The following is a 17,430-nucleotide window of genomic DNA, read 5'->3' as shown; positions in this document are numbered from 1 at the left end:
CATCATTGCTCTCTCTCTCTCTCTTTTTTTTAATTAAAAAAAAACATACTTTTTTTAGAGCTCTTAAGATAGTATTTACTCTATTTCCTTTTTTAAATAACATGTTGATTTCTCGTTAAGGTTCGCTTAAAGTGGAAGTCAACATTAAACATTTCTTGACAATAATATGTTATATGTGACTTCAGTAGTCATGACAAACATGACATTATGATTAACATTACATTTGTGAAATAAGAGTTATGAAGCAAAATCCAGCGTTTTTTATCCATCTCAGCGGGCGGCCATTTTGCCACTTGCTGTTGACTGAAGATGACGTTAATGTTGCGCAGGGCTCAGACAATGACCAATCACAGCTCACCTGTTTTCTGAAGCTGCGCTGTGATTGGTTGTTATGTGAGACCTGAGCAACTGGGATGTCATTTTCACTCAACAGCAAGTGGCAAAATGACCGCCTTCTAATATTGATTTTAAAAAATTGCTGGATTTTGCTCCAATATTAATCAGAATACCATATTTAGACTAGTGGGGTTGCATAAAACATATTGTGAAAAAAAATGGATTGACTTGCCCTTTAAGGTCACAACATTCACTAAACATTCTCTAAACATTTACCAACAGTTCAGAGAACTTTCAAGAACAGTTGAAGAGTGAGACCTTGAAAGAACTCTGATGAACCTTGATGTGAAATCAACATTTGCTACCTTTGCAAATGTTCCCTCCTCAGTGGGATACGGGCATACTTTAAATGTGGAAAAATTCTTCACTTCTCCCATTCAATATAACCACATTATCATTACCAGGCCTACATTTTTAAGCATTTAACTGTAGGTTACTGTTTATGCTGTTAGTTAGGAGTTAGTAGACTAATTTGATTTCCTTAATTCTGTATTCTAAAAATGTCCCCTTCGCTACTGTGGAACGCTTTGTTACCGAGCATGCCGCCAGCGGAACATTTCCGTAGGTGCACTTTGGATTACCGTAACTCTGGCACCGTTTGTACTACCTGAAAAATTCCAATGGTGTCTGAAAGCTAAGCCCTTGTGCTTTAACAGAAAAAGTACTGTCATTACGGTAATTTCAGTCCTTCTCTCACGGAATCCAGGGAAGTCAGTGAGTCACGACGAAAGAGTGCAGAGAAGAGCAGTGGGACATTTCTACATCAAATTGAACAAAAAATGAAAAAACAAGAAGGTATGTATATTGACACTTGGTGGCTTTTTATAGAACCGTACGTACGTAATTGTGGGTGACGTTTTCCTACAATAGTTACACATAGCCACGTCGTGTTTGTATCTTATTGTTTTTTAGAGTATTTGTAGTTTACAGTGTACATTGCATTACAGTCTCCCTCTCTCTCTCTCTCTCTCTTTCTCTCTTTCTCTCTCTCTCTCTCTCTCTCTCTCTCTCTCTCTCTCTCTCTCTCTCTCTCTCTCTCTCTCTCTCAGGTTTTATATATATTTGAACAAAAAGTGGCACGTCCAAAATTATTCATACCTTTCTCCTCAAAAATCAATAGAAAAGCCTTTATTGGGTATTACAGCAAATAAAACGCATCCAATATTTGCAGATCGGCTTTTTGCTTGACTTGGCTGATATTTTTGCCCATTCATCTTTAGCAATGACCTCTTCTTGTCATCACCCTAATCTTAAATTCCCTCCACAGATTTTCAACTGACTTCAAGTCTGGACTGTCTGGGCCACTGCAAAACGTTAATTGTCCGCGAATCATTTCTTAACCACGTCTGCTATGTGTTTTGGGATTTTGTCATGCTAAAATGTCTACATATTCAACATTTGTCGGGGGTATGAATAATTTCAGGCTTGACTGTTAAGTGCCCGAGCTTGGTCAGGTGTCCCTTTTTTTCCACAAATCCAAGGTGGCAACCCTAGCCTGGATGCCCATTATCATTGAAACTCCTATTTTGTTTGTGACCGTCCTAATTCCTTTATATGATAAACAAACAAACAAATATTGGATGTGCCCTCGTGCCAAAACTGTTAGCACTCCTAAACTGCTGACCCTAGAACCGCCCCAGAAAATACTTCTATTGTGAATCCATCCATCCATCCATCCATTTTCTTATCCGCTTGTCCTCACAAGGGTCGCGGGGGGCACTGGAGCCTATCCCAGCTGGCTTCGGGCAGTAGGCGGGGTACACCCTGAACTGTTTGCCAGCCAATCGCAGATCTGCTCAAAATATTGCATTCATAATTCACTGTTGTCTGCACGTGGTTCATTCAAAATGTAATTGTGTTACAAAGTCAAAATCAGGATAGAACACACGGTCACAGTCTTTATATCTCACACACAACTTGGATCCCAGTCAAATGCCACAGTTCCCAGATAAACCCACTTCCTTAGAATTAGTGGGGAGACAACCGCTTCCTCTAAACCGGTTATATACCATAGTGCTGTAAATCCGCCTGAGGACCATCTCTCCCTGATGTCTTTACCACATTTGAGCCCTGCAGCTCTCAGCAAGCCTGAGACTTTTTGTATTAGTTGCCTTTACTCTTTGAACCTTTAAAAAATGTATTAGCACACCTCCTCATGTTCTTCTGTCTCTTTTGCAATCCCTCTGCTCGTTTGTCTCCGACACCATCGTTGTGCTGCGCCGCATCTCCCTGGCCATCTGTCTGACTTTGTCCACAGCATGTACTGTCTGTTTATGAAGCTCTCCCATAAACAACTCTTTCAGTGTCTCGGCATCCTTCTCCACTTTACCAGAGGAAAAGTAACAAAAGTTAGATTTATGAGCTGCTGACTTGAATTATAACCTACGAGCAGAAATGTCAAACATTACAATGTGAGAGATCAGCACTCAACCTTGCCAGCTTACCCTTGGGTATACACAGCATTCTTTTGCCCACTGTGTATTTACTGTAGTTGCAGTCCAAGAACAATGGTACCTCAAAATTCGATTGCTCCAAAAGTTGTACAATATAGAAATATGGCAAGTACATTGTGTCACAATGCTCACTATATGTTTCCCTTTTCTATCATCCGCACAGATGTGAGGCCAGCATTATTTTTACTACTTTTCTCTATTACTTTGCAGTTTTTGTAAGCATGTAGCTCGCCAATTGACATTGGAGCAACGTTGCAAAATTGCCACCTGGCAAGCCATTTTTTTAGAAGCTTATGCTATCCATGGCAGTTTTTTTTTAATTAAGATCTGTTCTTGACGAAGCACGTAGCGGCAGGTCTATCTGGAAGACTAATGAGCACAGGTGTGATGCAAAATGGATGGCTGGATGTTTGTGCGGTTGAGTTCTGTCCTGATATAGATCGCTATATTAGCTTCTTGTGCTAGGAGCTAGCCAGTGACTGTTTAGCTGCCATGTGCTTGTCACTTGTGATAAAAAGGTGGAATGCTTTATGTGTGGTTGTCTAAATGTTTAACATTAGTGGTTGATTTACAATGTGTCGGTTTTGACCATAAATGATACAACTCAACTTAAGTCATTCAAACCCAAAAACGTATGAATATGTTTTTTAATGCTTTGTCCTGCACTCCCCAAAACGTATTTATACATTTCTTATGTTTTTTTTATGCTAGAGCATACAGAAGGCTTTGATACAGCTTCTAACATAAAAAGTGTGCTTAAAGCAATGGTAGTTATTACAAAAAATGGCCAGCAGATGGCAGCAGAGTATAAGAGATCAGCCAAGGCCATGTTGCAACAAGCTCTTTTTCCCAGTGTTTTCAACAGGATTTTGAATAATGATGAAACTTAGCTATATTCCAATGCTAGTTGCTACAAAATGGAAACAGATAAGAGTGTACTTTTTTTTCCTAATAAAAGAAAATACTATAATCTTTCTTTTGATAGGGTGCATGTTTTTATAGCAATAGAACAGAATATTCTGTGGGCCTTGCAAAATCAGGCAACACTGCAAAAACTAAAATCTTAAGTAATAATTTCTTAAATTTAACCTAAATTTGCTTATTTTGATTTGACAAGTTATTTTTACTTAAAATGAAATTGTCAGGCAAGATCATTGTGCTTATTTTAAGATACTTATTACTTAATTATCTTATTTGATCAAGCAGTCTTGGCATTGAGTGTTAACAGCCAGTTTTAAGTACTGTGTAGATTAAAACAAGCATTTCCCACATTTTAAGATGACAACTAACCAACATTAAAGGCCCTGAACTGGGGTTTCATAAGTTTTCTTATTTTAAGATTTTGTATAATCTAGTAATAAGATAAATGGAAAAAAAATACAAGTATGAAAACAGACGAGTGCAATATGGTTAATTTCGTTTTATTTAGTAAGCTAATTTTTCCTTGCTTTCAGTACGAGCTCAGTGGTCCAGTGGTAGAGTGCCTACACTCAGACTTGAAGGTTGTGGGTTCAATTCCTAGCTTGGTCATGACAAAGAAAATGGGACCTGTTACCTCGATGCTTGACACTCAGGCTAAGTTATCCAAGCATACAAAAAATACTCATGTAATTTAAGAAAATAGTTATGTTTTTTACAACTTGAAAAAATTACTTGTTTTTTTTATTTTTCAAAATTCTACAGGTAAATTTAAATAAAAATTTCTTGTTCTGTTGGCAGATCATTTTGCTTATTTGAAGAAATAATGTTCTTATATTACTATTTTTTTTTTTAACATTTCTACAGTCCTTTTTGCAGTGAAAGTTCAGTAAAACAGCTGGGAGCGAAGGGGGTTGCTTCAGTGAAAATGGCTGGGAGTGAATGAGTTAAGTTGTGGATACGATTAAGTTGCCGTCTGAAAACCTCAGCAGACTACATTAAGCACATATTTATTGTGTACAACATTTACTTTTTTGTTCCTATTGTAGCACGTTGGAATATTAATGGTGTTTCGATCCTGGCCAGTATTTGACTACCAAGCCACAGATGGATCTTAACAGTTTTTTTCTTCTCTCTATCTCTTTGCCTTGTTTTGTTCAATGAAGCTCTTTAAAATACTCACAGCAGGGTGAATACAAGCACAGTCACGCAGTCTATTATGAAATCCTATGATTGGCCTGATGAATTAGAAGATTGAAATCTAATTTTGAGCTTCACTGCATGCAAGCGTTTTGCAGGCGTAGCAGGTCATCCACTAATGAAGTAGTCAGCATATGTGATAAATTAATAATCCAATTATTGCAATCTACTGCAATCTAAATGATATGAAATCAAGAAAGTTTTAAACAATTTAGGGGGTTAAAAAAAAGACGCAGCATTAAATACTGTGCAGAGAAGTCTACATGCAGAAATTCACACTGGCATAGACAGCCTGGAACCATGCTAGTAGCTATTTCATGGTAAATGCATGATGTCTAACTGTTCCATCCCAGTATTTCGGCTAGTGGACACATTTTGGGAAAGACACAACCACAAACCCATTTTATTGTTCATTACTTGACAGGCTAATATAGGAAAATGAGATAAATATGACAATATTAAGTCTTTATGTACACTTTATAGAAACCAGATTTTGTGATAAGGATTTCTTTCCCATATACAATAACGAAACATTGAAAGTGATGTCAGCAAGTTTGCAAGCTATTAATTGTGTAACCGTTTTCCATTTTTGCATGTTTATCACACTGCTGTCAAAACATTGCTTGGTTCTCTGTAGGCCAGAAATGAGATTTGACTTCGCCTCACTTCACCAGCCAAGAAGCCATCACACACACGCACACACCTCCTCTTATTCAGATCAAATGCCTCGTAGGTCGTTTGTCCTCACACGCTACGATGAGCCGTTGGTACTCACTTGTTCTGATGTTTGGAGCCCTGGAGGTGTGCATGGTACTGTTCGATGGAGTTGAGGACCACGCTGCAGACGCTGCACGAGTAACTACTGCGCAGCCCTGGAGAGACATTAAACACACAAGTCACACTTACTTTCCAGGGCACTTTTAAAGACGTATGTGCTCATTTTAAAACCCTTAAGAAACTGCTATCTTTATCATCATAATTATAAGCAGAAGCCAGGCCAACAATGACAACAATACAGTGTAACCTTGAACTTTCAATAGGTATTTGAAAATAAGTATATATATATATATATATATATATATATATATATATATATATATATATATATATATATATATATATATATATATATATATATATATATATAGAGAGAGAGAGAGAGAGAGAGAGAGAGAGAGAGAGAGAGAGAGAGAGAGAGAGAGAGAGTCATTATAAAACCTTTAACAACATTTTAAGGATCAATTAAACTTTGTTAATTTCTATAGAAGTATACTTAAGTTAACATATCCATTAAAACCAGGGATGTCCAATTTATTTCCTCTGAGGGCTACGTACAGAAAAATTTAAGGATGCAAAGGCCACTCTTTTTTTTATTTAATTTATCAAGCACACCAAAATCAGTCAATCAAGCAATTGCTTATTCTTTATAAATTACAGTGCTTTTTTGGAAAATTGCTACCAGAATAGCTTTCTATACGGCACATACTGTAAGTTTTTGTGATGGTTAGAGACCCTCTAAGTCACCAGAAAATACAGTATCTGCCCCTGCACTGAACAGCAGCCGAATTCCATGTCTATAATCAGAACCTAAACACCACTGTAACAAATTGACTGTAGAATTTACAGGAAATAAATGGCAAAAAAGTATGTAGTATGTAACTATATTTAATCTAGTTTACAACCATTTATTGTATTCTACGTAATTGATTGGCAAGTCAATTCCTGTAAATACACAAATACAGTATGTCGTTGTAAAATCATCCATCCATTTTCTTTACTGCTACAATCACACCTAGGGACAATTAAGTGCTCAATTAATAGGGCATGCATGTCTTTGTATTGTGGGAGGAAACCGGAGTACCTGGAGAAAACCCACGCAGGCACGGGGAGAACATGCAAACTCCACCCAGGAAGGCCGAAACCCGAACTCGATCTCATGCTGTCAACACTGGGAGGCGGACGTGCTAACCAGTCACCCACCATAACCGCCCTTGTTGTAAAATCAACCCTTGTTCTGCATTCGAGTGCATAAATGAATGTTAGCTCTAATGTTGCCTATTTATCGGAGAAATGTAATGCGAAGATGATGCAGGCTGCCTTTGCACTAAAATATTACTCTTGTCCTTGCTCCGGTGACAATACAGGGTCTGCTATTAGCTTTATCTCCTATAGAGATATCTGCCAAAATCCAACAATCTTTTTTAAGTATTTACCTGTAATCCACATAAATACGTGCAAAAACATAGTTGCTGTAAAATTAACTTTTTAAAATTTAATATTTTGCAGCTAATTATACAGCAAATTACTGTAAATTGTTTTACCAATAATGCATTCCGTTTTACCCATAATGCATTGCTGTACACAGTTAAACACTGTAAAATAAAAAAAACAAGAAAATGCTATAATTTTTTACTGTAGATTTTATATAAATTTGTTACAGTGAGGAGCAATCTGTCCTAAATTGACAATTTTAAAAGCTGTTACTTGGTAATCATGCATGTTCACAATTTGGGCCTTGACAGAGCACGAAGTGGAGGAAAAATTTATTATCTTAATTGTTAATGATTCATTATAATTCATGTAAATCTTCTCTATATCAGTGTTATGAAGAAAATTGTTGTTACTAGTTTTTTTGTGTAAATAATTAATTTTTAGTTTAGTTTGTTTGGTCTTAACAATCAATAAGCAAAAAATAATAACATATAGGAACAAAGACCAAAAAGTGTAGACTGAAGCCAAAGCTTATACTGTCTACCCTTTGCACATGATACTACATCAAGGTAACAGACCTATCACAAGTTCATACATTCACATACTGCATCTACATATAAGTCCAACAATGAACTACGTATACGCATGCATATATTTACAAAAATAATAATAATATTATTATTACCGACATACATGTATCGAATTTTTTTTCTTCATATTTTTGCAATAACTATAGACTACATTGACATTTCATAACTATTAATAATCTTACATTTATACATGTATTTGAAATTCTTAATTGAGTTACACAGTTTCAATTCACAATCAAATTGCTATCTCTGTGTTGGAAGAGCTTCTGAACACAGCAAGGCAGCATATTATTATTTATTTTAAACATAAATTGGGTGGGTTTAAAGTCCACCAGATCGTTAAATTAAAGTATATGTGATTTTCTAAATAGATTATTAGTAGGTGCACGATAATCAACAAGGTTAATCATTCTAATTGCAGTCTTCTGTAAGATCAAGACTGTGTTTGTTATTGATTTATATGTATGTCCCCAAATCTCCACACAATAACTCATGTATGGAACTAAGAAAGAACTAAACAACAAGTGTAGAGAATTTTGGTTGAATATATACTTACATAATAATTTGAATAGTATAATATAATTTGCATCTTTACAAAAGCTCTACAGTATATAAAACACATTTATTAGCAGCAAATGTCATTTTTAGTACCATAGATTCTGCAGGTTGCTTAAAAATGGTCGCGAGACCATAGTTTGGACACCAGTGATTAAAACAATAAAACACTCTTTTTTTCCCTCTCTTTTTTTGAGAGAGCTCAGTATTGTTCATTCGATAATCTTACCAATTCGACATGTCATCATCATTGCTCTCTCTCTTTCTTTTTTTTTGTATGTGCGGAGTATGTGCATATGTGGGTGTGTGTGCATATGTGCATGCATGTGAGTGTGTGCTAATTAATTCACCTAAAACCTATTAAAAATCCCATATTTTTCACCTAAACCGAATACTTCAGAATCCCGCTAGAGTCGTGAAGTTGTCAGGAGACCCGGGGAAGGAGCAAATAAAAGAAAGAAAAGTGAAACCCAGCACCGACCAGACATTACCTACTACCCACCGGTTTACCAACCAGAATCTTTCACCAACCCCAGAAACAACTAAATTCCAACAAATTAGGGAGACCTCAAGGGACCAAAGGAAAGACTGAGGAAAGGAAGGAAGGTTAGATGAAGCAGAGTGACATCCACAGACATCAGCCTCCACCGATTCAACGGCCAGAAGAAGAAGCAGATTGTGTTTGAATTTCGGTAGATGCTGGTGTGGTGGATCTGGCATGCATGAAAACCCCCACCAAAGAGGGGAGCCGTCGACTTCGGCCAGGACAGAGCAAGAACAACCCCCCAGTGCCCCCCCAGGCCGGGGCAGCACCAAGGCACAACCCCCGGGCCCCGCAGAGGCCACCGGCCGGAGAGCAAACCCAGGAGTCCTGAGCGCTCCCCACGTCCCGCGTTCCAAGCCCAACGCAGCAGAGCAGGGCACGGCAGGCCCACCAGGCACCCCACCCGCCCCCCGCTCCTGCCACGACCCCGCCCCCTACTCACACCCACCACAACCCAGCCCCCAAACCCCAGACACCCCCGAACCCCCCCACCCTCAGCACTCCACCACCACCACCAAGCCGTCAACCCCCGACCCCACCCCCGCCAGCACATCAAACCCCGACCCCCAAACCTCGGGGACCCCCTGTATCCAGGCATCGTGCCAGAGAGGGGCCAGAGAGCGGAGCATTAAAATTGGGAGCAGGTGAGATAGAACAGAGGGAATTCATATCCACCCGCTCTGATCCACCTGCTTCCCAGACGTGTTGGTGAGTGTATGTGGTGCATAAAGAAAAAAAAATAGGGGGGGTGTGGTGGCGCGGTGGGGATACAGATGGTGGATCATAGAAGCCCCGACCGATGGCTCCCCACCTCGACACACCAGCCCCCCTGGTTGTGGGGTGCATTAAAATTTTAGCGAAGACGGTGTCTCCATCCTACCCAAGCCCCCCAAAGTGTGTGTTATGTGCCCTATGTGTATATTAACAGTGTTTTGTGCAAAACTAGTGTAGTGAGTTAAGAGGAGCAACCAGCGGGGGCTCTCTCAACCAGGAGGCGCACCCGCCCCCAACACCACCACCAACTCAACCCCACCGACCCACCCCCCCACCCCAAAAAAAAAAAAAACGGGGGGCAGATGGAAACAGCACGGCGGGGCGATAGGGCTTGCCCCCTGGATACTGGGGCCCGTCCGAGGTGCCAGGAGGCTCACTGGAGCGGGGCAGGCACAACACCCCCACCCGCCCGGCCCGCGGAACCCCGAGACCCGGGCCAGGGATGGAGCCCCCGGACCAGGGGAGGGGGAGGAAGGCGGACAGGGGAGGCGGACGGGATGGGGGGAGGAGACAATAAGAAGGGCAAGGGGCGGCGGCAGGGCAGCAGGGGGAGGGGGAGGAGGAGGAAGGGTGATGAGGGACACTCTTTATCTTTAATTAAATTTGGCTGAAATGCTAGTGAGGTGCGCTGGCAATTCAAATTGTGTTTAAACACCAAATTATACTTATGGGGCATTCATACTTCAAGGTATCAAATAAAAATTACGCCAAATAAGCTCCTATTTTCCACTCTGCAGAGTAGGCAAATATTCCTAACTAGGCTAAATCTGGAGAAAGATTTAAATCTATTAATCATTAGCAGAAAGCTGGTTACATTTTTAGATCACAGCTTTTTTAATGTGCTGCTGAACTTCAACAAAGGGAGGGAGGAGGGGAAGGACAGTGCAGTCAGCTGTGTTGTCAGATGGTGTATCACTCTGCTGTGTTTGCGCATGCGTATTGTGTTGGTAAATGTATGCTCAAGACCCAGATGTGAGCAAACTAGAGGGCTTGCAGGTGGTTGAGATGAACGCGCACCCCCAAAAATAGATGGATGAGGATGAAGACGGCAACGGAGAGCAGACAGGGCAAATTTCCGACAGGAAGTGAAATGAAAGGGGAGAGGAGATGGAATTGTGGGGAAGGAGATGGAGCTGTTACACTAAGCTGACAGACAGTATTATATTTAGTATGACTGCATATGTATTTGTGATTGAATTGCCATGCAATACACGAGTTGTATCAAAAAATGTGTCTTTTAAGTGGAAGTCAACCTTAAACATTTATTGACAATAATATGTTATATGTGACCTCACTAATCTAAACATGACATTCTGATTAACATAACATTTTTGGAACATGAGTTATGAAGCAAAATCCAGCGTTTTTTATCCATCTCAGGGGGCGGACATTTTGCCACTTGCTGTCGACTGAAGATGATGACATCAATGTTGTTCAGGGCTCATGCAATGACCAATCACAGCTCACCTGTTTTCTGAAGCTGAGCTGTGATTGGTTGTTATGTGAGACCTGAGCAACATTAATGTCATCTTCAGTCAACAGCAAGTGGCAAAATGGCCACCCACTGAGATGGATGAAAAAACGGCAGGATTTTGCTGCTTAACTTATATTCCACTAACGCAATATTAACTCGAATACCATATTTAGAGTAGTGGAGCTGCATTGAACATATTGTCCCAAAAAAATTGGGGGTTGACTTCCACTTTAATAGAACGTTTACAATGGTGTAGAAATGCACTGCAAGAAGTTTTGACATTGAAGGCATATTTATTCCTGCAAGTTTTTCTTTCACTTGCAGCAATTTTATAAGCTTTAAGGCATTTGAGGCACTGAACTTCCTCTCTCAGACAAAATGTCATTACTCCTAATGATAAGACTATTAACTGGAGGGTAGAAAGGCACTCAATGACCGGCCTATCTCATTTTTTATTACATTTCACTTCCCTCTTATTCTATACCACAGCAAGGATTACACAAAGAGGTCTGCTCTTTTATACGCTTGTCAATGATTAAGTGTGGTTGCTGCCTTTGTATGCAAGCTCTTAGTCTGATTGACAGATTGGCCCTGATCTTCAAGATAGAAGAAAAGCTACCTACCATGTTCTTGTTTAGATACAATGAAGCTGTCTTTTGGTTACTCAAGCGGTTTTGGTTTATGAGACCACGCAGTGGACTAATCCATGTAAATGAGGTGCAAGACACAGTGGCTGCGTGCGGGGAAGGGTGGTGAATTTATGCGGGCGCGAGCAGTATTTTGTGAGGGCGTTTTAAGCCTTGTTAATTACATAAAACAATATGCTAGAGACAGAAAAGAGGGGTAGGGGGGTAGGAGGGGGGTTTGGCAAGAAGGCTGTTGTCTAATGTACAGCCTTGCGGCAGATCTGGCATTGCCGGCATGGAGACTTCCCGAAAAGTAATGATCTAGTGCACAGAAAATGGAGTGCGCTGAATTGTGCTCTTTTTCAAAAGCATTGTTGCGCTTTGGGTGTCTGATGCGCCTTAACTCGGCTAAAGAAACCTTAATGGGCCCATTCAGTGCATGTTGCAAATTGGCCATTTCGTCAAGATGCTCTGCCAAGCTCTAACAGTGCCTTGTTTCTTTTATAAATGATTTTTTTTGTAAGTGTTCAGTGCTAACAATCATGGAATCTACCGCTGCTGTCAAGACACTTGCTTTAATAGAAAAAATTGACTCCAGAGGAGAATGAGGAAACGAGCCCTCAACACGTCTTTTAACCACCACCTGTGAATATCAATGTGGATCATTTTCAAGGTACTTTCCACCTTCCAGTGGGACAACTCAATGACAAGTAGTCATCTATTAATTTTTCTCACCATGGAAGCAGGATAATAGGATATAGAGGTCCTTGCAGCACAGACAATTTACTGTATCCGCTGTCTTGCTTAATTAAACCACCACCAAAAGTAAAAAGAGGCCTGTTGAGAGCAAGGATGGGCATTATAATTACAACGGTGCCTTGAATTCTGAGTTTTATTCATTCCGTAAATGCAGTCATAAATCAAAACCTTTACAAAGCATATCTCAATTCTTCTTTCAACATTGAAATGAATAAAAATCCCATTAAGCTTAACTAGCCCCGTCAAAAACACAAACAAAAATCCTTTGATCTGTTGATGAAACACTGAAGAAGACTCTCACAACTAAGCTGCAATAAAGTTAGCCATTTTTCGGAGAGGATAATGCCCGTGAGTACTGTATGCTGTCTGCATTTGTTACGATCATTTGTCCTCAAATATATGTTTTTTAGGGTTATACCTTCCGCAATAGATATGCTAATTTCGAAAGCACATCAATTACATTTTGTGTTACCACTAAAGGCCTAGATACGCCAATGCGTCTGACCAGTGTATAAATTACTGTTGGAAAGTCGCATCGAGTTGGATGGGGGGGGGATGGTGCTTTTCAGCAGCGGTCCGATGCCCAATCTTTTTTTTGCATAAAACAGCACTTTCACGTGGCGACGTACTTTGACAGGGCATCGAAGCCGTGAGTAAACAAGGTCATGGCAGCCACATTACGTTTGTTTATTCGCACCGCGATGGAAAAATCCAAATGAAAGCATCAGAAGTAACACTTTATGGACATCGATAACTTGGGAATCTTTTGTTCTAAAATGAACCCAAGGACACAATTATAGTAGCAGTGACATTCAAAATAAATCTTCAGTATAATTTAGTGTTTTCATTTCACATGTGTGAACAGTCTCAGGAAATTGTTGTTATGACTACAAGAATCATACTGATGTACTGCATGGAGTCACTAAAGTGAGATTAACAGTGGATGATGATGAAATTCTTTGTTAATCATCTTTTATCTGTATTTGTCTGAATATAAAGGTCATCTGACGTTTATAACTCCTTCAAATGTTTCTCTACATGTGTGTGTGTACACCTGCTAATAGTGCCCCAGTGTCACGTAGGCATCGTTTCAAGGCAGAGGAGGTCAGCGGTGACTCCTGACTCAGACGGTGTCATCAATTACACACCATTTTCTCTGCTTTGCTCCTTGCTCCTCTCTGAGGTCTTCGTGCGCTCAGACGCTCATGCTTCAGCTCGAGACGCTTATCTCACTACTCCTAATTCACCGCCCTGTCTCCGGAGAGAAGAGACAATCGTCCAACTATGTCCTGAGGGAGTTTCTACCCCAGTCGTGATTTATGTAAAGACACATCCGAGTCCGCCAGGCTCCTTGCCTAGCCGCCGCAGCTTCCGCCCGCTGCCACCTCATACCCTGTGATCAATCTCACAGGGTTTTAGTCTAGCACCTAAATAGTTCTCATTCTCTGCTGCAACTTGTCAATGGTGTAAGAAAAAAAGAGAAATTATGCAAACGTGCGTGTGCCATGAGGCGTTACAATATGCAAGTACAAGTAAAGGTCAGTATCATCAATAGAAAAACAACAATGGTGTGAATAAGTCACCTGCACCTCACGGGTAGTTAATGAGAATGACAGATGAGACATGACACGGTCGAAGCCCCTTGTGGTCCACACACACACATGCGCGCACACATGTACGAATTGCACATATATCAACAGAAGACTGAATGAAGCAGTAGCAGAATGACAGTTTGTAGGGCACAAGCATCCTCTGCAGCCAAACAATCTTAAAATGGATCAGCACTAAATCCTCCCGGATATGTCCGCCTAGAGTTCACATGAATATTTCACACAATGTCTATAAAATCACATTAAAAACATCTTTGTCTGGTATTCGTGGCAGTTAGAACCGTGTGCATATGCAATGTGTCAGATTCCCTTCTCACTGAGGAATGACTAATGACGGATTGACGATTACAATTTGGTCCGGTTCGAAATATTGGTGGATTGACAATGACGGAAGCCAGGGTGGCCCGACTGTTTTGACCAGTGCTCAAAATTCATTGACGCACCCAGAAAACAGAAATACTCAAAATAATTCTTAAAGTCAGCAAAGCAGACAGTTTCCTTTTGTTTAATGTTATCATGTTTTCTAGTTTTACTTCATCATGAATTGTTGTATTCATCCCCATCTGCTGTCAGCACTGTTCCTTGTGTCAACCAATCAGCTCCCTCCAGCCATCTGTGTCTTGTCCAGGTGTGCCTTGTTTTCTCTTCAATATGTTTGTATTTAGTTCCCATTGTTGGTGTCATTTGTCATGTTGCCTTTGTCGCCATGTTTTATCCATTTTCTTTCTTGTTGTCCGATGTTTGTTACTTGAGTGATTTTTAGATTTTGAATTCCAGCTTTATTTATTTTGGTGTCTTACTTTTTGTTTTGCCTTTATTTACAATGTATCCTTTGCGTACATTCCCTGCTTCCCTCCGCTTGGGTCTTCCAGCTTTTGCCACCAACACCACCACACAAACCTGCCTGTCTGACATCATTTTGACTAGGTTATTGTGTCACAAACGTACAATGACTAGCGGTGTCAAGCGTTAAATTTTTTTTTAGCGGAATTAATTTCATGACTTCAATAGTTAACTCATGATTAATCACAAATGTCATATCTGTTCTAAATGTCCAATAAAATGTACAATAAAATATTTCTGCTAAATTTTCATACTCTTCTTAAGATAAAGTGGGAAAAAAAATTAAAGTAATAGAAATATAGCTGCATCTTTTAGTCATTGATAAAGTAATTTCATAATAGTTCATAAAATTGAGAAAGATGTACTGTACTGTAAAAAAAAAAATAGTATTGCATCCATTTTTTTCTGCCACTAGGTGGCATAATTACATTTGTAAGACGTTGGTAACTTTACTTTTTCTATAATATACTTTCTTGCATATTTTTTTCATATTAAAAGCTTAATCAGGAAGAAACTTATAAAATTCTGCACATTTTTAAAATTGTAAAATACAACTTGTCTCCACAAATATATATATATATATATATGCTTAAATTTATGACTGCTAAATTTTGACCTGGACCTGTCTGCTGCGCTGCAACTTGAATTCCCCCAGTAGAGGCTTTCCAAGTAAGGGGCGGTCATTAATCGCACGTTAAAAAAAATTAGTGCTGTTAAAGTAACTTTAAATTAATGCACTATTTTTGACACCCCCAGCCCTGACACATACCAATCAACCTTCTTCGTGGACTAATTAACATTTGCAAACATTTCCACCACGTTGCACCTGAGAGGCGTCAAAAGCCATTTGGGATGAGGGAATCCTGTGCCAATGGAAACATGCCACACGAGAGGACAAACAATTCCTGACGATAGTGGCATGATTAAAAGATGGCTGAGCCCAGGCGTGATTGATGGCACGTGTAATGAATCACATCAGCGCCGGGCTCACTTCTCGGGCCGGCTCACCCGCCCTTGAAGGGCAAGGCGCCAAATAGATTCCGCAGCATCTTTGGGTTAATGAAAACCTGCGGGTGTAAATTACACAAAAGCAGGATGGCCTGACTATTTGCAAGCGCGTGCTGCACTGTGAATTGGGATTGAAACGTTGCCTAAAAAGACAGTGGACATTGTGGGATTTGGGTCACAGCGAGTGGATGGAGAATAATATCCAACTTGACACAACTTAAAGCCTCTGAGCCAGTGTAGGCGGCAACATGACTCATGCTTTTAATATGATTGGTTCCTTGAGATGATTGCTTTTGTCATGGCACCTGGAGCACACAGCTCGCGCCATGGCTTTGACGGACAGAGCATTGGAGTTTGTGTGTGTGCGTGCGTGTGTGTGTGTGTTGCGTGGAGTGCTCACGTGCATGTTGGGCTGCTTACTTCAGCAGAACGACATTTCACCAGTGGGGAACCAGAAAAGAAGAAATCTATCTGTACTAAATAGTTATACTATTATATAATAGTTATATAATATGTTTATATTACGTACAACATTACATCGAAAATGTTCATATTTTCATCTTTCTTGAAAAAAACTTTCAACCCTATCCTCTCAATTAAGTGTTTCAAATTTAGGTTTCAAATTCAGATTTAGGTTTTTCCTGTGAAAACTTGTCAGAGGTAGGTCTTGTGCATACTTGTCAAATTTACTAGTCCTCAATGACGGAAGGCTTGTTATCAGCTAGTCACTTACTTAAGTTTGCCCTGCTTGAGGGGAAGGCAGAGCCGCTTATAGCAACAGATGTGTGCATCCGTCACTTTAATTGGAATAAACTGTCTTCTATTTCTGAATGTGCAGATTTGGTAAATGAGGGAAAGGCTCAGCAGTATTTTCAACAATTTTTTGGGGCCGCGCTATCAAAGTGGAAGGAGAGTGGGGAATTATTCCACTGCACACCAAAAGGTCCATAATTATTTTCCAAACACTGAAGATTTCTACGATGCAGAATCCACTGCTGTTGATGGACCCAACAAGGGCAAATTTCCCTGTACGCGCATCGTATGTACAGGTTTTTTTTTTGTCTGTTAATATAGATGAACGTTTTGCAAAGCATTCCCTCACCCTATGAATAATATTGTATATACATATAGTGGCTCTTAACCTTGTTTTGATTGAACCCCAGGGGTTTGGTGAGTCACTCTCAGCGGTTTGGCGGAGGTCAACACAAACACCCGACTCATGCTGATACTTGGTCTGATGCTTGGCCATCATTGGCTGCAGGTGATCATGCTACATTGCTTGGCCTATATGTGCTGCAGGGAATTTGGTGCACTCAGTAGTCAACGTGTGGCTGTTGTGATGGTACGTCATGTGATTTCTTTATTAATGTAATCCCTTCATATTATGTCGAGTGGTCGGACGAATATGTGCAATATGAATTGACATGTATCTCAGAACGTATGGTGTTCCACAGGGTTCAACTCTGGGG

At 40.1% G+C, this 17,430-nt stretch overlaps 1 protein-coding gene across 2 annotated transcripts in view; it reads right to left on the bottom strand.

The window, feature by feature from the left end:
• The window catches only part of LOC144061952 (zinc finger matrin-type protein 4), an 88,154-nt gene that overhangs the window by 13,007 nt on the left and 57,717 nt on the right, over positions 1 to 17,430 (bottom strand). For both annotated transcript variants that reach the window (XM_077582910.1, XM_077582911.1), the window contains exon 6: positions 5,743 to 5,839. In XM_077582910.1, the coding sequence (XP_077439036.1) occupies positions 5,743 to 5,839 (97 nt within the window). The remainder of the gene's footprint in view (positions 1 to 5,742; positions 5,840 to 17,430) is intronic.

Source organism: Vanacampus margaritifer, chromosome 12 (assembly GCF_051991255.1).
Source record: "Vanacampus margaritifer isolate UIUO_Vmar chromosome 12, RoL_Vmar_1.0, whole genome shotgun sequence".
Classification (NCBI taxonomy): domain Eukaryota; kingdom Metazoa; phylum Chordata; class Actinopteri; order Syngnathiformes; family Syngnathidae; genus Vanacampus; species Vanacampus margaritifer.
This window is presented reverse-complemented; position numbering and strand designations above follow the sequence as displayed.